At 35.5% G+C, this 22,558-nt stretch overlaps 1 protein-coding gene across 2 annotated transcripts in view; it reads left to right on the forward strand.

The window, feature by feature from the left end:
• The window catches only part of PTPRK (protein tyrosine phosphatase receptor type K), a 570,605-nt gene that overhangs the window by 351,635 nt on the left and 196,412 nt on the right, over positions 1-22,558 (forward strand). For both annotated transcript variants that reach the window (XM_082855620.1, XM_082855621.1), the window contains exon 7: positions 2,191-2,484. In XM_082855620.1, coding sequence (XP_082711746.1) covers positions 2,191-2,484 — 294 coding nt within the window. The remainder of the gene's footprint in view (positions 1-2,190; positions 2,485-22,558) is intronic.

The following is a 22,558-nucleotide window of genomic DNA, read 5'->3' on the forward strand; positions in this document are numbered from 1 at the left end:
CGAGCCTTTGGTGGCAGAGGCTGGCGTGACGTTGCACCAGCCTGAGGCACGCTGTGTGTTCTCCTAGGGAAGTTTTCCCTGGATCATGGGACCCTGGCAGTGGCGGGCTGCACAGGCTCCCGGAGGGGAGGTGTGGGGAGTGACCTGTGCTCGCACACAGGCTTCTTGGTGGCGGCAGCAGCAGCCTTAGCGTCTCATGCCCGTCTCTGGGATCCGTGCTGATAGCCGCGGCTCGTGCCCATCTCTGGAGCTCCTTTAAGCGGCACTCTGAATCCCCTCTACTCGCGCACCAGGAAACAAAGAGGCAAGAGTAAGTCTTTCCTCTTCGGCAGGTCCAGACTTTTTCCCGGACTCCCTCCCGGCTAGCCATGGCGCACTAACCCCCTGCAGGCTGTGTTTACGCAGCCAACCCCAGTCCTCTCCTGGGATCTAAGCTCCGAAGCCCGAGCCTCAGCTCCCAGCCCCCGCCCGCCCCGGCGGGTGAGCAGACAAGGCTCTCGGGCTGGTGAGTGCCGGTCGGCCTTCATCCTCTGTGCGGGAATCTCTCTGCTTTTCCCTCCGCACCCCTGTTGCTGTGCTTTCCTCCGCGGCTCCGAAGCTTCCCCCCCCTCCACCACCCGCAGTCTCTGCCCGCGAAGGGGCTTCCTAATGTGTGGAAACCTTTCCTCCTTCACAGCTCCGTCCCACTGGTGCAGGTCCCGTCCCTATTCTTTTGTCTCTGTTTTCTCTTTTACCCTACCCAGGTACGTGGGGAGTTTCTTGCCTTTTGGGAAGTCTGAGGTCTATTGCCAGCATTCAGTAGGTGTTCTGTAGGAGTTGTTGCACATGTAGATGTATTTCTGAGGTATTTGTGGGGAGGAAGGTGATCTCCGCGTCTTACTCTTCCGCCATCTTGAAGCTCCTCCCATTTAAGTTTTTCTTCATATAATTTGCTTTAACTCATTTTAAAAATACCTTCAAAAGAATTTAGGGGGGCTTCCCTGGTGGCGCAGTGGTTGAGAGTCCACCTGCCGATGCAGGGGACTCGGGATCGTGCCCCGGTCCGGGAAGATCCCACATGCCGGAGCGGCTGGGCCCGTTACCCATGGCCACTGAGCCTGTGCGTCCGGAGCCTGTGCTCCACAACGGGAGAGGCCACAACAGTGAGAGGTCCGCGTACCGCAAAAAAAAAAGAAAGAAAAAAAAGAATTTAGGGGCAGTTATCACTTTTTATAGATTAACACTTTCCTTTAAAGTCTTTTGGCCTCGCCAATGAATGTTCTTCCAGAGATTCAAAGAAGATCCCACCTGATAGCAATGTACTAATTGGAGACCATATGGACAGAGCTAGAGCTATGGGGTCCATAAAATTCCGTATCAAATTTCACCTCATTGTTGTTAAAGGGAAAAATGCTCTAATTCATTATTCATCATTTCCATAAGTTCAAACATTGGTATAATGTTTCCCAAAGTTTCTTTCAAGCAAATTATGTAAGCTATTCAAAATTAAATTACAGTGTACCTTTGACATTTGAGTTTAATACCTGATGCATTGCCTTATCACATGCTACTCACAAAGGCCAGTGATATACAATGATTTGTGATTTTCCCCCGTGTACATTTCAGTTTCCTACACTGAGAGGTGGATGTATGGAAACAAGTCAGCACCGGGCATCAGCCCCTGAGTTCAGCTTTGCTATGCCGTCTTTTCATTTCATCTGCAGGAAGTCTTCAGAAGTAAAAAGAAAAAAACAAAACAAAAGCAGCAAAAGCAAAAACAATACTTGGCCATATTTCATGAACGAAATGAGTTATAGCAGTATTCATTAATTTTGAGATTTGTAAAGGTCTTAGTACGCCAAGACTGTCAAAGATCAACTGTACTGTGTTTAGTTGCTAATCAGAGCTATCCATCTCTAAATATTTTCTCTTTATTTCCCTTGGTAACCGTGTCTTTACAAATTTATCTCCCGGAGAGGTATGTTTTTAATAAAAGAAAACTTGTGGTAAAAGGGTCATATTCCATCTGTGAAAGTATTTGCTCTTTAAAAGTACAGTTTCCAGACCACTCATTCCCAATTTTAAGCATTTATTATGAACTCCTAAATAAATTATTCCTTAAGCCTTTAGACTTCAAGAGATATTACTATATCTATGTACTATAGTCGTTTGGATTTTTAAGTAATGAGATTGCACATTTGTCTCTCCTAGAACCACCAAGACCCATTGCTCCTCCGCAGCTGCTTGGTGTTGGGCCTACATATTTGCTGATTCAGCTAAATGCCAACTCCATCATTGGTGATGGTCCCATCATTCTGAAAGAAGTAGAGTACAGAATGACATCAGGATCCTGGACAGAAACCCATGCAGTCAATGCTCCAACTTATAAATTATGGCATTTGGATCCGGATACTGAATATGAGATCCGTGTTCTACTTACAAGACCTGGTGAAGGCGGGACGGGGCTTCCAGGACCTCCACTAATCACCAGAACCAAATGTGCAGGTAAGACTGAAGAGCCGGCCACTCTGCCAGTGAAGGAATCTAGCATAAGACATACAATATTCATAGAGTATTAAAAGTACTAATTATTTGGTACATGATTAGTCACACTATTCTAAGAGTTCCAGTTGTAGCCTTAAGTATGTCATAAATTTGAGTGATTTAAGGGCAGTGTGAATGTTTCTCGTTTATCTTTCAGTAGTATTATGAATCCACAGTCTTTTCATGCATGGTAATTTTGCTTGGCTTGCTTATATTTAGTCCAAAATCTCTGATTGATGCAGGTGAATGTATTATATAGAGAGAAAACCTTTGCAGTTCAAGCAAACGTTGAATACCTTTCTACTATGTGGAAATTGTCTTCCTCGATAATTTTGTTATGGTCAGTGCAGTGGCCATATCTGATAATACACATAAGAAAAGTTACTCTGAGCCAGTCCTCAGTAAGATAACCCTCCTATTCAGAAAATCCTGTTGTCGAGAATGAATGCAGCAGCTTGGCACCCAGCTGTAAAATACAGAGGCTTTCCATATGTTTTTAAGCCTTATATTGCCCTCCTAATGCCTGAAGCAGAGTGGTGAAAATAATAGCACATGGAGAAAACACAAAGAAAGAATAAAAAGTGAAATAAAAAGTAATATAAAAGCATACATCCTAGTTCCTTATTGTACGATTGTTATAATGAGAGAAAATGTTAGCTGTTTATTAAAAGCCACTGAAAAGTTTGTCTAAGTTATTAGAGTATACTTTTAGTGCACTGTTTATTTTATTGTTGAAAATAGTTTAATTTTTTAGGTCAGTTGAAAGAAACATTTTTTATCCATCAAGCATTATGTTGAAACACCTGCAAAGTTAGTACCTGGGTCTATGCGTCTTGAACATTTATAGATTTAGGTTCTGAAAATTGAAAACTAAGACCATGGGGATCTATGAAAATGTAAATGCCTGTAAAATGTCTTTCGTTTCTTTAACATCTGTTTAGCAGTTACAGTATTCTGAGGCTACCCACCAAGAGTACTGATCTAAGATCAAAGCAAAATCCATGCAATTACCTAATGTACTGTCATCCCTAAATATTTTTTATTCTGGTTCAATTTTTATATGTTAATATTTATATATTAATTGTAAATATCAATATATTTCATATATTAATATTGAAAAATGCTCACCAATAGGAAGCTTAACGGCTCCATCATTAGTCTCAGATGTAGACAACAGAGTCTAGTAATTTGCTGATTGGTGTCATACATTTATCCTGTGGTTGAAAAATAGCTTAACCTCAAAAACACTGGGTAAGTCTCCATGGCTCAGCCTAAATCACACAAATTCCTTTTCAGATTTGTTGTACAGCTATGTCTTTTCATTCTAGGTAATGTGACAAATTATTCTTATTGTAGTAGATGAACTTCCTGAGGGGAAAAACAATTTAACTCTACAACCTCAACTAGTCAGAGAAATAATTTAAAAAGGAGACAGTATGGAAACTGAGAAGTAGCTCACTCTTCCAAAATTAATATCCAGTGCTAACATAAAAAGATGAATAGTGATGTCCATTTTACTGAAGATATTGCCTACACATATTTTCTGATAAAATTACCTTTTTCTGCCTACATTTAATCCTTATAAGGTATATACAAATTAAAATAATAAGTGTTGATTTACTATTCCAGAGATCTTCCTTGTGACTTTTTGTGCCCTAACTTCTTTCTTTTAAATATCTCATCTGCCTTCTTATTTTTTTATTTCATCAAAATAGATCCTTAAAAATTTACAGTACCACACAATGTGTTGTTAATATAATGTAATTTTTTAACTTAGGAATTATTTGAAATCGGCCATTGGTGTGAAGGCCAATGGAGATGGCAAATAAATGAAACTGTGGGGTTTTTATAAATATATCTTTATTGGAGTATAATTGCTTTACAATGTTGTGTTAGTTTCTGTTGTACAACAAAGTGAATCAGCTATAAGTATACATATATCCCCATATCCCCTCCCTCTTGAGCCTCCCTCCCATCCTCCCTATCCCACCCCTCTAGGTCATCACAAAGCATCCAGCTGATCTCCCTGTGCTGTGGAACAGCTTCCCACTAGCCATCCATTTTACATTTGGTAGTGTATATATCTCATTGCTACTCTCTCACTTCATCCCAGTTTCCCCTTCCCCCGCGTGTCCTCAAGTCCGTTCTCTACTCTGCGTCTTTATTCCTGCCCTGCCACTAGGTTTATCAGTACTGTTTTTTTAGATTCCATATATGTACATTAACATATGGCGTTTCTTTTTCTATTTCTGACTTACTTCACTCTGTATGAATAACTCAATTTTGTTCGTTTTTATGGCTGAGTAGTGTTCCATTGTATATATGTGCCACATCTTCTTTATCCATAGCAAGATCTTTTTTGCCCCACCTCCTAGAGTAATGGAAATAAAATACAAAATAAACAAATGGGACCTAATGAAACTTAAAAGTTTTTGCACAGCAATGGAAACCATAAACTAGACGAAAAGGCAACCCTCAGAATGGGAGAAAATATTTGCAAGCGAAGCAACTGACAAAAGATTAATCTCCAAAATATACAAGCAGCTCATGCAGCTCAATATAAAAAAAACAAACAACCCAATCCAAAAATGGGCAGAAGACCTAAATAGACATTTCTTCAAAGAAGACATACAGATTGCCAACGAACACATGAAAGGGTGCTCAACATCACTAATCATTAGAGAAATGCAGATCAAAACCACAATGAGATATCACCTCACACCAGTCAGAATTGCCATCATCAAAAAATCTACAAACAGTAAATGCTGGAGAGGGTGTGGAGAAAAGGGAACCCTCCTGCACTGTTGGTGGGAATGTATATTGATACAGCCACTATGGAGAAGAGTATGGAGGTCCCTTAAAAAACTAACAATAGAACTACCTTATGACCCAGCAATCCCACTACTGGGCATATACCCTGAGAAAACCATAATTTAAAAAGACACAGGCACCCCAACGTTCATTGCAGCACTGTTTACAATTGCCAGGACATGGAAGCAACCTAAATGTCCATCGACAGGTGAATGGATAATGAAATTGTGTTTTAAGGCTAGTTATGCTCTATTAAGTGGATGAAAAGAACATGTTGATGAGCATTGATTTATCCCTATTGAATACTTATGTTCAGAATGCATATTGAGCTGCAGTAAGTAAAAATAGGACTGTAAAGTGTTTGAGATATTTTACTTTGAGAATAACCTTATCTGTATGGGAGGGGATAGAGTAAAAATAACTTACACTCATAGCTGCTTTCAAATTTATAAATGTCTTGACATTTTGAAATAATATTGGTCTTTTTTTCTGATATGTTATTTGAGAAACATTTAAGTTGTAGGCTCTGTGGCATAAAATGGTATCAAGCTCACTCATCTGTAGTTTTACTTCCAAATGTAAAAAGTTTTATTTAAAACTATCTTTCACATGTGGTGAGTCTTTGTCACATATCTTTATTAATTTATTTATGTCCTCATAAGGTGTGTTTGATGCAGGTTTTATGGTTAAAAAAAAAGTGCTTATAAACTAGATTTCCAGGTACATTGTAGATTGTAGAAAAACTGGTTACTGTTTTATAGGAATGTCTACTAATCTTGCTCTATTATTAGAAAAAGAGGGAAAGCTTATGCAATTATATATTCTATTAATTTTTAAATAATCCTGAAAAGCAGAAGTTGGATATAATTGATAAACATTGCATGTCTAAATACAGAGTCAGTAAAGGTTAAATTTATGATGTCCATCCACTTCTCTTCAAGGTTCCTTTCCCCAGGTTTAAGATCCCTCAGACCCTACCAACACCAGCATCATCACTAGACTCAGCCTGGTGTTTTATAACAACAAAATAGAACACAACTTATGCTATGACATTATCTGATATTTAGTACAAAAATTCTTCATAGTCTGGGGAAATGATCCCTTTAAGACACCAAACATAACTTTTGGAGAAGTTCCCATCTAATTCTATTAAATTGTGCAAACTCTGAATACTGGTTCTATAAACCATTCCATTTTAACAAATATTAGGAGAATGTCATGGTGTAGGGTAGTGTTTTACCATTAATATCATCTGGTTGAGTAAATATTTATTGTTTTGAAATAGCTATTTTAATGCATTCTACATGTTAGACCACCAAGAAGCCTTTGAAGATAAGTATAAATTTTTTTTAGCTATATGTATGTGTCTGATATCAATTTCACATGAATTTCTTATAAGTAACAAAGGGATGATGATTACTTTCAGTCTCTCAGAAATTCTTATTTTATTTTGGTGTATCACAGAGGAACAATTTTTGACTACTAGGGACCTATCAAAGAGTAAATTAGTTACTATTTAGTGTCTTAAAAACTCCATTTTAATGTAGTTAAGCCTTTGAAATTTTACTTCTGGCAATAGTAAACTTTTTCATTCTTGGCAGAGATCTGTCAATAAATAATTTTACAGCAAATTAATGAAATGGTTTTATTTATGTATTAATGAGTATATTTTGTATTTTAAATGCAAGTGTAGATTTTCATAATTCAGTATTGATTGGTACTGCTTTATAATTATTTGGATATTATTATCCCAATTTTGTAGCTGGTGAATCTAAGATTCAAGAAAAACAAAATAAAAACAATGATTTGGCTAACCTCAGCCAACTGGGCAACCGGGGCTCACACCCATTTTCTGGAACTTGAAAAGCCTGAATTTTTTCCCCTCTTTCTCCTACTACAGGCGATCTTTCCCACCCCCACCCCCTTTCAGAAGAAGAGTGTAGCCTGAGTAAATGAAAGTATGACGTCTGGGAGGGATGTACATTTTAAAAAATTGAATCTTCATGGCTGAATTATTCCTTGAGAAAACATAGCTTAATGTTTGCAACTTTAATTTTATTAAAAGCACAATTGATTAGTGTGTTGACACTCAAGTATACACTCTTAAATATTTTAAACAGTTAAAGAAGTGTAAAAAATGTTTTACACTATTCTTTGCTGAAAATGTCCTACCTAGTTGCCAAAGCTGTGTCTTTGTTTTCTTTCTGAAGTACATTAAAATCATTTGGTAAGTGCAATTACCTGCTTCAGGGTTACTCAAGTTAGGAGAGGTGGTAATTACAGCCTCTGGTGCCTGTAGCCACCTACACTTGCCTCATGCTTCTCTATGTGCCTGAGGGGTATGATTACTTCGTTGTTAGCTTACAGCCTGACCCATGTTATTGTTCACATAATGCTTTTTCAGGCATTTTATACATTTTTAAAAAGGTATAAATGTGACATTGTCTTAAATGGGAAGTAATTCAAAAACTCCACTGAACAGTCAAAGAAAGCACACTTGTTTTTTCAGTGTGTCTATTTCCTCTGGGTATACCATCTGGTACAGAAGCTAAGAAAATACAGTTTTCTCTTTCTCTTATTAAATGGAAATAAAATATGCCATCATCAGAAATTGTCTGCATTGCTTGCTTTGGCAATTGCATGTTAAAATTGCTCTTTTAAATTGCCTTCTGCTTCTGGGTAACCCATTGTGGCACTGCTTTACGATTAACTGACATTTTAACAGCATCTTCTTCATAGGGAAAGTCAAGAGTTCAGGGTGTCCAGAACGTAGTATATTTACACAGTTGGGAAAGCTACTCTCTACTCTTATATTGAAGTTCAGCGCTCTTGACAATTCTCATTGAAAAATGTAGATCTATGAAGCAGTGAAAAAGAGAGTGTCTTATTTTAAACGTAAACATATACTAAAACTGCATTTTTTTCTCTCCTAAGTCCAAAATGGAAGGAAACAAAACAAAACAATACCGAGGCATACACCAGAAACCACAGAGTAAGGAATTAAATTTTGGTCTTTTAGCTATAGTATCATCAGCAAAGTGGAACCATATATTGATTTTTATTGTGGTCTAAGATAGTTATCAATCACAAAGACTATTTATCATTGAAACTCAGCCTTGCAGTTAAACAAAAAACAAAATAAACAGCTCTGTAAGAATTGGTATGGTTTAACAGTATAAGGTTGCCATATGGTTTGATTTCAGTTGAAGGCTTATATCAGTGCTTGTTTTAAAATTTTTTTGAAATTTATTAATATGATTTTTACATGGCTTCTTTATTGTTTCTGAGCAAAAAATTTTAAAGGCAATGCTATTATTATTGAAGTAAAAAAACTAAATCTAAAAAGCCATAAGAAAAATAATGGAAAACAACAGTTCTTCAATTTCCTTAAAAATCTAAAAGAGTAAAACCCTCTTATAGATTTCTTTTCTTTTTTAGTGAGTAAAACCTGATTTTGTTTTTCAGATTCTGTAGGGAATATTTCAGTTTGAAAGACATTTATCTATTCAGAGAGATTTTATTGGCTTTGTTGTTTGTTAATAGCACTGGGTTAAATACTAGGTCTTCAAAGTTATACAAGCAGTGCCTTGCACTTAAGTTCCTAGTAGTCACGAGGGACAGCCCTATAAACAAAGAGTAAAATGCAAAGTGAAAGCAGTGAAGCTCTTCCTGTTTTTCAAGAAAGTGTTTCCGAGAAGCTGTCACCAGGAAAAGATGGCTTTTAAACTGGATCTTAAAAATTGACTATGAGTTTTTAAGGCAGAAAGAACAGAAAACAGAATAAAAAACAGAGGGAACCATATGCTTATCCCAGTTGTTAACATTGCTGATGTTTTTTGGATTATGAAAATAGATGGAGCATTGGCTGACTCTGGGCTGTGGTAGAACAGAAGCTGCAGGTGGGCTGTGGCCAGGGCTAATGTAGCCCAGGCTGCTATCCTGTTGTTTTTAAGAAGCAGATTGACATTACTGGATTTGCTTTTAGAAAGGTCATCTCTCTGTGGAAGAGGAGTTAGAACTAAGGAAAGACTGGGAGCGGAAAAACCATGAAATCATGCTTATAATCAAAATATGCTGTCTATTATCTTCACTATAGCATGTCTCTCTTACTGTAGATCAGAAATAGGATATCTATAAATTCCTGGAAATATTGTCATTTCTAATAATCAAAGTTCCTTTCGTTAAAGGGATTTTAAAGATATTTTATAGGTGATCTAACTTACTTTATTGTTTGATTTACTTTTCTTTTTCAAATATGTGGGTCAACCAGTGTCCTTAATGCGCATGCAAAATCCATGGTATAATACGTTATTGTAGAGGAGAAAATTATGAAGGATTGGAGAGAAATTCAAGAGCTACTGTGTATTTGGTGGGATATTTATTCATTTCATAAATTTTATTGAGGTTGGAGTTGTATACATTGCCATGCTGAGGACTGTAGAAGATACAACATTAGTAGGACAGGCTTCCTACGCTTCAGGAACTGACAGTCTAGTGTAAGAAACCATAATACCAATAAAAGTATAGTAAGTTATATAATAAAACTACAAAGCACTTTGGAACTCCAGAGATGAGGGGGTTAATTTCTGACCCCAAAGCCATTTTTCTCACGCAATATGTTTGAAAACAATATCAACCATTCTTTCCTGAACACAGCTGGATTAACACTTCTGTTAGCCTTATCCCTAATTCCTTAACTGTGAAATAATGTATAAAACAATGTGCAGCCGGTAGTCACCATAAGGATGATTTGCCTTCTCTTTTTCCTTTCTTCTAACACATAGGGAAACTATATGCACAGATGGAGGCATTAAATTGAAATTATAATTCACATCCTAATTTTATTTTATTTTTTAAAAGATTTATTATTTTATTTATTTTATTTTTTGGCTGTGTCGGGTCTTAGATGCAGCATGCAGGATCTTTGTTGAGGCATGTGGAATCTTTTTTCGTTCGGCGCGCGGTCCGCTGGGGTTTCTTTCTAGTTGCAGTGCGCCGGCTTCTCTCTAGTTGTGCTGTGTGGGTTTTCTCTTCTCTAGTTGTGGCTTGCAGGCTCCAGGGTGTGTGGGCTCTGTAGTTGTGGCACACGGGCTTTGTTGCTCCGCGGCATATGGGATCCCAGTTCCCCCACCAGGGATCGAACCCGCGTCCCCTGCAGTGTAAGGCGGATTCTTTACCAGTGGTCCACCAGGGAAGTCCCTCACATCCTAATTTAAATTATCCAAGTAATTTGTGTGGTTGCTTTTGAATTCTCTGGGGCCCATGGATGATAGCAATGTTATTCTAAATTTCAATGGAGAGAGAGATTCATTTATAATATAAGCAACTTCTGTTAAGTCTCCTAGTAGTCTATAATGCTAGGAACCCCAGTATAAGAGTCATGAAAGGTAAACAAATATGAAATCCTCTTTCCCACTGCCCCTTTTGTTTTTTGCCTCAGGCATGGGATGTACTTTTAACCATACGTACAGTTTATGACACGTTTTCTAATAGCTGTGTAACTAATTAAGTAGAGTTGGGCTGCTTTCAGCTTAAAATTGTCTTCTTTTGACTTATTTCGTTGCTAGAAAGCATTTGGTACCAGTAAAAATGACACTTTTAATTTATCCACAGTACTTTACTACATGCTGAGTCTGTTAACAGTATCATTAAGTACTCTTTTTATTGGCTTCATTTGTTTTTATTGAATTTTGCATATGCAGTAAAGCTGACAGGTGAAAATGATTTGAATAACAGCATCAGTTCCATTAAATATCCTGGATACCCCTCTGGTCCTAGGTTTTTATTTGATATTAGGAAGTAGAAATAGCAGTAAAATAATATCTTAATAATGTCTTAAGTGATAATAACATAAGAATATCTGAAGAAGAAAGTGACATGGGTAGAATTAAGAAGCTATGGGTCAATCACCTCCTAGAGAAATGGAAATAAAAACAAAAATAAACAAATGGGACCTAATGAAACTTAAAAGTTTTTGCACAGCAAAGGAAACCATAAACAGGACCAAAAGACAACCCTCAGAATGGGAGAAAATATTTGCAAATGAAGCAACTGACAAAGGATTCATCTCCACAATTTACAAGCAGCTCATGCAGCTCAATATCAGAAAAACAAAAACCCAATCCAAAAATGGGCAGAAGACCTAAATAGACATTTCTCCAAAGATATACAGACTGCCAACAAACACATGAAAGGATGCTCAACATCACTAATCATTAGAGAAATGCCAATCAAAACTACAATGAGGTATCATCTCACACCAGTCAGAATGGCCATCATCAGAAAATCTAGAAACAATAAATGCTGGAGAGGGTGTGGAGAAAAGGGAACACTCTTGCACTGTTGGTGGGAATGTAAATTGGTACAGCCACTATGGAGAACAGTATGGAGATTCCTTAAAAAACTAAAAATAGAACTACCGTATGACCCAACAATCCCACTACTGGGCATATACCCTGAGAAAACCATAATTCAAAAAGAGTCATGTACCACAATGTTCATTGCGGCTCTATTTACAATAGCCAGGAGATGGAAGCAACCTAAGTGTCCATCAATAGATGAATGGATAAAGAAGATGTGGCACATATATACAATGGAATATTACTCAGCCATAAAAAGAAACGAAATTGAGTTATTTGTGGTGAGGCGGATGGACCTATAGTCTGTCATACAGAGTGAAGTAAGTCAGAAAGAGGAAAACAAATACCATATGCTAACACGTATATATGGAATCTAAGAAAAAAAAATGTCATGAAGAACCTAGGGGCAAGATGGGAATGAAGACACAGACCTACTAGAGAATGGACTTGAGGATATGGGGAGGGGGAAGGGTAAGCTGTGACAGAGTGAGAGAGTGGCGTGGACATATATATACTACCAAACGTAAAATAGATAGCAAGTGGGAAGCAGCCACGTAGCACAGGGAGATCAGCTCGGTGCTCTGTGACCACCTAGAGGGGTGGGATAGGGAGGGTGGGAGGGAGGGAGACGCAAGAGGGAAGCGATATGGGAACATATTTATACGTATAACTGACTCACTTTGTTATAAAGCAGGAACTAACACACCATTGTAAAGCAATTATACTCCAATAAAGATGTTAAAAAAAAAAGAAGCTATGGGTCAAGATTGATCAAACACTAAAGGATGTGTTCTGTATGAAGGATGGGCTCAAGAGACTCAGCCTGTGAACTTCAGACCTCTTCAATGGTGCCATTGTGGTTACACTGGTGCACAGACTTCTCCTTGATTTTCTTTCTTTTTATCCGGAGAATCTACCTTTGTCTTCAGTTGTCACTGCCTGTTTACTTCCTTATTTGAATTATAATTTATTTTCTTTGCTTTGGAATAAAAAGCAAAATTCTTAAAGTCAGGCTTTGGCAAAAAAAAAAAAAAAATTGCAGTCCCGTTTTCTTGAGCAGGGTTTGGTGGGGAAGGAGTACAGCTTATTATTTTTGGAACTCACTTATTTAGAACCATTCTAGTTAGTGTTTTTGAAGAGTGTTGGTCATTCTGTACGATTTCTTGAGTGGAAAAAATTACTTTATAAAGAGGTATCATTATTTTCATAATTTAACTTTACTCTTAAAATCTGAGGATGTGATCATCCTCTGAGAATTTCATTTTTTGATCTTCACTGTCTTCCTACAAGATATGGCCTTATTATAGCTAATAATTACTGTAAGGATGACTCTTCCATCCTTTTTCCTTTTCACCAACCTGTATATAAACTACAGAGGAGAAAAAAGCATATTTGAAGGAAAAATAATGAGTGGATTCTAATCTCGAGTATTGTAAGTTATGTTACACTTTGTGAACCCAACAAAAAATGAACTTCAAAGGGCAGAAATTCATGCGTTCATGTCACCCTAAGCAAGATACGTGCAAATTCAGCTGTCACTACATATGATATGGCCTAGAAATCATTGAGTGATGTCCATTTTAATTGTCTCAGCCAAATAATATGGGTGAAGTTTGAGTTAAAATAGCTCATCTTTCATTCTCTGGCTTTGTTACTATTTCCTACCCCTATGTAATACTTCATAATAAAAAAATAGTCATCAAAAAAGTTTATTTTTATGTGTTATTGTAGTTTTAAGCTGGTACTGTTAAAATATATGAACATCATATTTTTTGTACTCTTACATGTGAATCTATAATACTTTACTGTCAAAATACCTTTGTTTTAACATATTATATATATACATATATATATATATATAATAGGATCCCCTTTTAACAGTAATTATAGAAGGAAAGTGAAATAATTTCTCTGCCAATTATTAGGCATTTCTTAAGTCAAGAGCACCATATACATAGGATGCTTACTCAAAACTTACGGTAACATTTATTGGAAATCATAATATATTGCTTTCTATACCTTTTTCTTCTCTAAGATATATCTTACAGGTGAACAGTGGAATGGATATGTAGTTTTGAAATATAAATGACAGTATTCTTTGACAAGTTTGTTTAGATACTTCATTAACTTTTCTTTTTTTGCCATCCAGTAAATTATAACAATAAAAGAAGTTTAAGAACATGTTTTAGAGGTTTAATTTATCCAATACTGAACAACATAATCTTAAGCTGCCACTCATTTTATCACCATTATACGATGGCATTTTAAAGCTTTTGGGAAAAAATGTAACTTAAAAACAAATTGGTATATTGATGAATTTGTGATTTTTGGACAGATATGTTGGAGCTCACTCTAGTAGTTTAAGAACTGCAATATGAAGATAACAATAGCTGTTCCTTCACCGTGCATTAGCATGAAACGTGATGATGCTGTAGAGCATGAAGCTTTGTTTTCTTAAAACACAATTTATATACATCAGATTTTTAACATAGACTTTCTGATGGGTTGGGCCAGCAGTTCGGTTGTCCTTCATTTAGTCAGTGAATTTTGAACTACTACCAGCACTATGGTAGAGCTGGGCAAAAAGTGAAGAGATGACAACTTCTCTCATTTATCTTGTTTTTAAAAGTAAAATTAACAGGTAACTTAGTTAACTTCTAACAAGTGACAGAATGTGGAAACTGACTCATTCTATTTAATTTTACTTAAATGGGTTATTTTCCTCTGTATTTCCAACTCACATAAAGTACATCAGTAGAATACAGAACTCTGCTTATTCTGGAAAGCAACAGCTGCTCAGATAATCCTTTAATTTCTGCCTCCTCTTTATTTCTGGCTTACTGTCCACCAAGAGAAACATGCATTTTTGTAAGGCTAAGTTATATCAATGAACCAGTCACTTTTACAACAGGTAAAAGCTCATTGAATTAAATTAATATTTGATTTTCTCAGCTTAAATGAACCAGTTTAGGTTTTCCGTTAAAATTTTTGCAATCAGTTTTAACAATTTGGATACCACCTTAAAAATTATATAACTGAGGAATACTGAAAAGCAGAATTATTGTTCCAGAGTTCCCTTTTGTGTTTCTCCATTCTCTCTTCTGGTGAATTCCGCATCATAGGTATATGTGTGCACTGTGCATGTGTCTGCTCTCTAAAATAACCAGCTTTGCTCTGCTTAGGAGGAGAAAATGTGCTAGGGGAGCACTAACTATCCCTAAGCTTAATTTTTTTGGAGGTGCCTTACTGGAAGTCCCAGATTTTGTAAAGACTTCATTAGAATACATACACCTGAATAGTTTTTATAAATTATCCATAACAAAGCATTACAGTAAATTTCACAAATAGAATTTCTTTAAAAAGCATTTTCAACACTACAGTGTTTATGCAACTATTGTCATTTTTGTCAATGCAGTATTAGTTTTCTCCATGCCCATGCTTTTTTCTTTAAGATGTATATACCAGTTTACATTCTGCTTATTTTATTTGCTGTGATATTAACTCATTTCCCATGTTTCTACAGGACATTCTAACCATCATCTTTAGTGATTGCTTAATATTCTATTGGATATATGTGCTAGAATGTATTTAACCATTCTAATAAAAGTTTAGGCTAACTCCAGTGATTGGCTGTTGTGAATGTTGCAGTGAGGATTATGCACTTGTCCTTTTTCTACGTGGCTGAAAAGTACTTGACACATACTCTTCAACTACTCTGTAAGTACTGTATTAGTACACTTTAATGGACCAGCAAGGGCATGCATTCAGTCATGCAGTTTTAGCACAAGAAAGTACTTTATAATTAATCAAGTCCATGTCCCCCATTTATCACTATTCTGCACACTGAGACTCAGTTAGTGAGGTAATCTGATCAACATCTTACAGCTATTTGATGAGAAAACCAAAACTATAATTCAGATTGCACTTCTTTTTGTTTTTTTTAAACATTCATGTGACTCCCTTTTTAAAAGAAGAATTTTTTTTTTAAATTTATATTTTTGGCTGCATTGGGCCTGCATTGCTGCTCACAGGCTTTCTCTAGTTGCGGTGAGCGGGGGCTACTCTTCGTTGTGGTGCACGGGCTTCTCATTGCAGTGGCTTCTCTTTTTGCGGCGCTCGGGCTCTAGGCGCACGGGCTTCAGTAGTTGCGCACAGGCTTAATTGCTCCGGGGCATGTGGGATCTTCCCAGACTACGGTTTGAACCCGTGTCCCGTGCATTGGCAGGTGGATTCTTAACCACTGCGCCACCAGGGAAGTCCCACAGATTGCATTTTCTTGTTTTCTTTTACATGAGTATGTCCTACATGCCAGATAGTGCCTTAAGTGCTGGGTATTCTAAAACGAAGACTCTGCTCTGCAGCCACTCAAAATGTGGGGAATCATGATCATAGTAATTACCATTTATTGAGTACTTACTATGCACCAGGCACTAGTGTAAACTCTTAGATTCAAATCCAGGCTGCCTGATTGCATATCTTTGCTGAGCTGCCCGGAGAGTTTAGCAGGTAGGTATATAGGTAAATAATTAGACCAATAAGTGGCATAATAGATGTGCTTTCAGGCTTTATGGAAGCACAAAGGAGCCTTGAAGTAGGAGTAGAATTTTATGAAGTAGCAGATCATGAGCAATTATGAGCTGAGATTTGTGAGTCAGTAAAATCTAGATTAAAAGCTGGCTCTAATATTTACTACTGGGCAAGTAAGAATCTCTCTAATGTTTCATATTGTCATCTGTAAAATTATGATAAATAATTGTACCTTCCCAACTTGCTGTTTGTGAGATAATCAGTCACGTGCTAAAGCTGAGAACTGATTGTTAAATTTTCAGGAATTTTGCCAGCCAGTTTTAAAATCAGTATTAAAGAATAAATCATACAAACTTACAATTATATCAATTATATTTTAAACAAAAGTAATACATACTCAAAGGTTCCTAACTATTTTAATATAGTGAACTATTATCTACGTTCTTGAGACTATCTATGTCTATTTTATCTGTATGTTGGAGATATGACACAATGCTTATCTCTTCCAGTTCTGTCTTGGGAAGCTTAAAACTGTAGTGGGAATATTAGAGCATGGAGATTGGCAAATGCTGCAAATCAGGACTATTTTCTCTCACCACCTCCTCTGTTTTCGGGAGAGCCAAAACCATGTTGAAAGTGCTAAACATTTTCCAGCACACCACTAGAGATAATGCATGCAAAATGCTTACTTAGCGCAGAAATAACCCACAGTAAATATTAGCCATTTCTACATAACAAGCCATTTCACTAAAAACAACTTTTCTCCAATATTTAAAGAATTACTAACATGCAGAATATCTGAAAGAATTATGCATTGAATACCACTACAATTTTCCTTTTGTTGTACTTCCTATATCACATATTTATCGATCTTTCCAACTTTTTATTCATCTATCAGTACATCTTAACTTTTTAACATTATTTTTTAATACATTAGAATATTTTGTTCAAGGGAGTGATTTTTAAAGAATAGTTAAAGAATATGTGGTTTGAATATTTTTACTGAAATGTTTAGAATGGTTTGGTTTTTAGAAATATTTCTCTAGTGGTTGTTGGGAAAAGGATTGAAAGGAGATTTCAGGAGATTTAGAAGGCTTCTAATATCAGTCTAGGCAAAAAATTGATCAGTACTTGAACTGAAGCAGTGCAGATAAGGATTCCAATGCTGAGGCAGAGATGAAAGAGATTTGAGAGTTGCAATCAGTAGAATTTTGTGACGCATTGGAAGGAATTCTGGCTTGGAAAAGTAAGGTATAGTGACAGGTTTTAACTTGAAGGGGTAAAACATTGGGAAAGTGTTGGAAGGGAGGTTGCTATGTTTAGTTTTAGAAGTGAGATGTTGGGTAGGCAGTTATATTCATGGATCTACAGTTCAATAGAGAGGGTAGAGAGCAGGATATACAGATTGGGGCATCATCACCATTTCATTCGTGATGTTGGAGTCATGGGTATGCTTTCCTTGAATTAGAAATTCAGGTAAATTTTGTTTAACCACATTTAAAAAAAATTGGGGGAGGGTTGAATTATATTGTATACGTTAATATCTTTTTGCATGAACTATTCAGATTACTGAAACTGTTCAGTGTTTTTATGTAGAACCAACTTAAAAAAATACAGTGGCTGTTTTTTATTTACAAATGCATTAAACTTGATCAGTATATACTTTAAAAAGACTGATTAGTTTGTCGAATTATGACATCCGTAGTTACGTTTTAAGTGTTCCCCGTAATGAGTAGCTCAGAGCATTATGCTAAAGGCAGAATCAAAATGTGGTTTAGTTTTGGTTTTCACTAGCTGATCCTAGGCGAACTTGCCCTCTGTTGAGTGCATTTCTGTCCTCTTTCCCATTTGCTCTCTGACCTCCTTTGGTACCTCATCTCAAAGATTCATGGTGTTCTTATGCAGAATGCATGCACTTAGGAACTCCACACCATGACAGGAGAGGGTCATGAGCACGTGTAGGAGGGATTAACAGCAGCAGAGGCTTGGTCATTCTTTGGGATGCGAGTATGGGACAAACAGTTGTGTTTGCACTGATATCCTAATAGAACTTTGAGTTATAACAACTTATTTTTTCAGTTTTGTATCAAATTCTACACTTGAGTGCTTTGAAAATGAACTAAAATAATTATTGTGATTCTTTATACCCTCAAACCAGAAGCCTCTGTAGGACAAATTTAAATAACTAGACTTTCCAAGGATTTTCACCAGAGCAAGTGAAATAAAGTACCTATTTCAGTGAATAGCAGAAAATAAGTGTTTCTTTGTCAGATTTTAGTGGAATGTTGTTGTAGTCTAAAAAGTAGGTCAGCAAGACTGAGATTGTATTGTAAAACAGCAGTACAAATATCTTCTTAAGGAAATGACTCTACAGTTACCTATTATTAAAACAAAAACAAATTTTAGTGATTTATTCCTTAAACTATTCCTTAGTCTTTGAGTATAATGCTAATTATATGGGCTAGGTTAATTGGATTTCTACTTTTTTTAGCTGATCACTTTTTCTCTCAGTTGCAATATTTTATAATTGTAATTTTGTAAGTAATCAGTAAGCCCTTTTTAAACCTCTGTTTATTCTAATCATTTATTTAGTTGTGTACAATTTCAATGAAAGGATTCTCGAAATACATTCTAAAGTTGGTTAATCAATTCTTTTATTATCTTTTAAGAAGATGAGTTGGTATGACCTCTATTATGAAATTGATTCTGAGAGAAAGTGTCAAAGTTGGAAATCTATTAAGCTCCTGGAAATATATTTTGACAGAAATATGTATACATATATTTGTAACAGTAAAGTTAAAATTGGGTAATATTACTATTATTTTAAATTTAAAGTCATGAATTGATCTGATGCAGACATCTTTAGGAGTTAGAAATATTAAAAAAAATAAGAGGGTATAATCACAGCCTTTTAATATACCTGTCATCAAAAGTCTGAATAATAGAGAAATGAACATGGACCTGCATGCAGCAGAACAGTAGAGCATAGATGCTCCCATATTACAAACAGTACACAATATTTTAATTTTCATGGGACTAGTAAACCATTTATTATATTATGGTTTTAGCAATGAATAGTGCATATGTCTTCAGTTAAAAATAGATCCTTGGCTTGGAGAGGTAGTATTTAAGAAGTTTGGAGTGAGAAATGGTTTGGCAGTGTAACAAGGCATGTTAAAGTACCTACCTTGAAGGGAAAGAAAAAGAGATAGACATTTCCCATTACTACCTACTGTTATTATCCCTAAACAACCTCATGCTTGTGGCAATAATCATGCACTGTCATTTTTTGTACTAATAGGAAAGGGCAATTCAATCTTTTTGACAAATACTGCATCACTTCTGGCTTGGCAAATTTTCATCACACAAACCCAGTTGATACATATATAGGTTGTGACACTCTGGCTGAAATGACTTTGGATTAACTGTATCGAGGAAAGTAAAATTTTATTTAAGGTGTTATTTTTCTTCCATTTTCCTTTTCTTCTCTTCCCACCCCAGCCTACCCTCACTCTTGCCCTGAGTTCAAATTCATCCTACTTCCTTGTTCCTTTATAAGCTATATCATTATATCCAGAAAATGTCTTACAGTGAAATTGAAGGAAGCTTGCCATGGATGTTCGTAGTTTGCTTCTTTGTTTATATTTTCTCAGTTGTCTATGCACATCTATGTCCACATGCACCAATGTACAGTCTAAGGGATTCACAAAATTTTTGCTTTCTTACTAGAGCTCTTTTTTCTAAAAAGACCTATTGTATAGTTTTTATAACCGTAGCCACTCAGAGTCATTCATAGTCTCTGAGTTGGTGTGAAGTATGAACAAAAACACAAAGCATTTTTGCTTTGATGATTTTATAGTTACAAGTTTTGTACTCCTAAAATGTCCTTTGCAATCATGCCTGGTTTGGAAGTAGTTGTTTTACTTTTTTTCTTCTTCAGTTGCTACATCTTCTTAGTTGCTATATATCTCGTGGAGAGGAAATGAAAGGTTTATTACATTATTACTTTGAAAGATGACACATGAATTCTGTGCTAACTCCCAAAGTGGCACTCTTGAGAAAGAGGTCATTTCTCTGGTAACTTAATATGCCAGGTAAGATTTGTTTGTATTTTAAATAAAGTTACTGAGTTAGGAAATATTAACTTTAGAAAATGCAGACTAAAATCAATAGTTTTTCTAAACCCCCAAACAAGATTACAAAGGAATTATTCATGTCTTTAGCCTCTTTATCATTCTTTCTCAGTGAAGTAGCCTATATTGAGTAAAAGCATAACAAGTAGAAAAATAATTTTATATATGATTTTTAATTTAGAAATTAATGATTACAGTCTTTTTTCCATAGCAAATAGCAATGTAATAAACTTTTTGGGAAAAATTTTGGTATCGTTTTTAATTTAAACTTGTACCTTTAAGATTGATTTCATTTGATAGACTGCTTGCCATCAAACTCGATATTAATGAAATCTTTACTATTAAAATTGGATTGTTTTTTCCTGGCTCTGTACATATTCTGTGCCATTTTGCTTTTCTCACCAACCAAGTTGTAATAGTATTTTGTATTGTGGTGAGGTTTGAACATATACTTATTTATAAGGCACAGTACAGGCTTTGTCTCAGGTTAAACACTGGAATGATTCCAAAGAAGTTTTTTTTTGTTATCATTGTTGATTAATTTTGGAAATTTGTATATTTTAATCCTGAAGTGGGTAGTTGTTGTTTGATGATATTGATAACCTAAGTGAACTTAAGTAACAGAAAACATAATACCAGTGTTGATTTTACAGGATATAAAACATTATTCAAATAGTCTTTATTTTATTATTTATATATTTACATACAATTATATGTGTTATTTACATCCTTCTTAATTTCAAGAACAATTTGAGATGGTTTACTAGAATATACAAGATTGAACAGAAGAAAAGGAATTGATAAGTAACTTGGGAGAAAAAGGGACACTAGGGGAAAAAAACAGATAGATTTAGAGGGTAATAAGAGTAAACAAACATTTGTGTCATCTAATCTGGTGTTATTAGGGAGACCATGGATTTGGTTCTGTGTTTATTAGTAGTAAAAGCAAAATCTAAAACACAGATTTATTTTGTTTATAATAAAAAGCTAATGTTTCAATCACTTACAGCATTCTAAGAACTGTGCTCAGTGTTTGACACATAATTATGTTATTTAATTATTGCAATGCCCCACAAAGTGATGATTTGTTCAATTTTACGTATGCCAGAGAGGAATCTCAAAGAAGTTAAGAGTTTTGTCCCAGGTCACACAGCTATTAACTGGTTGAGCTCGGATGTGAATCTGGATACTTCTGACTCCAAGATCCAAAGTCTTATCCACAGAAATCATAGTTTCATAAGATAAATAAGTCAGTTTCTTCAGGAAAATATACCTTGTCTTAATTCTGAGGCTAAGAAAAAAAAAAAATCTTCTCTGGAGCTCAGCCTTGGTTTAAGGATAAAATGGAGCCTGTCTAGAGGACTGTCTGTAATGCGTATCCTTCAGGCAATCCTCTTGAGTATCTCTTTCCTCTTGTGGCTACCAAATTATTTTGTCTTGAGGCTATGAGCAAATTGATTTTCTAAAAGCTAGTCTCCTATGAACAGTTAATATTAAAGCCACAGGAAAACTTGCTGGTCAGAATTTTAGTATCTTTTTCCTCATCAATATCTAGAAAAAAATACTCATATAATTGATACCTAATCTAGAGATTCATCTATCACACAGAATTTTGATAAATATCCAATGCTATATCACATAGTTTTAAACCATTTTTACATATCTGTTTGCTTTTTTGTCATCTTTTACCTATCGAACTATAATTGTTCTATTGTATAAACTTTTACAAAGATGATAAATTAGGTTTTAGTTTCATTAATTTTTAATAAATCCTTGAATATTCATTTACAGTACCACATGAACTTTATAATAAACTTTATTACTTATTTTATTAAGGTAGAGGTATTTTTGAAAGTTTGTCTTAGTGAAGGCAATGCAAAAAAATTTTTAAATATCCTCATTAGTGGTTATGAAAATCTTGATTATTTTACTTACCTAGTTGTGTGTAGGTTTTGGGTCTGCTTTGTATTACTTTATGTATGTAGATATTTTAAAAATAAGGTTTGTATTTCCTAATTGTTTTTAGTGCCCGTGAAGTCAGTTTGATTTTTCTATTGCATTCATATCATAGTTTTAAAGGTTGAAATCAAATGTACAAGAAAAGAAAACAAAATCGCCTAAATGTTCTATCATGCAGGAAAAAAATTTGATCATTAACTTTTGGTGAATTTCATTTCATGCATCACTTTCTATGTGCATGTGTGT

The sequence above is a fragment of the Leucopleurus acutus genome, assembly GCF_964270905.1.
Source record: "Leucopleurus acutus genome assembly, chromosome: 15".
In the NCBI taxonomy this organism is placed as follows: domain Eukaryota; kingdom Metazoa; phylum Chordata; class Mammalia; order Artiodactyla; family Delphinidae; genus Leucopleurus; species Leucopleurus acutus.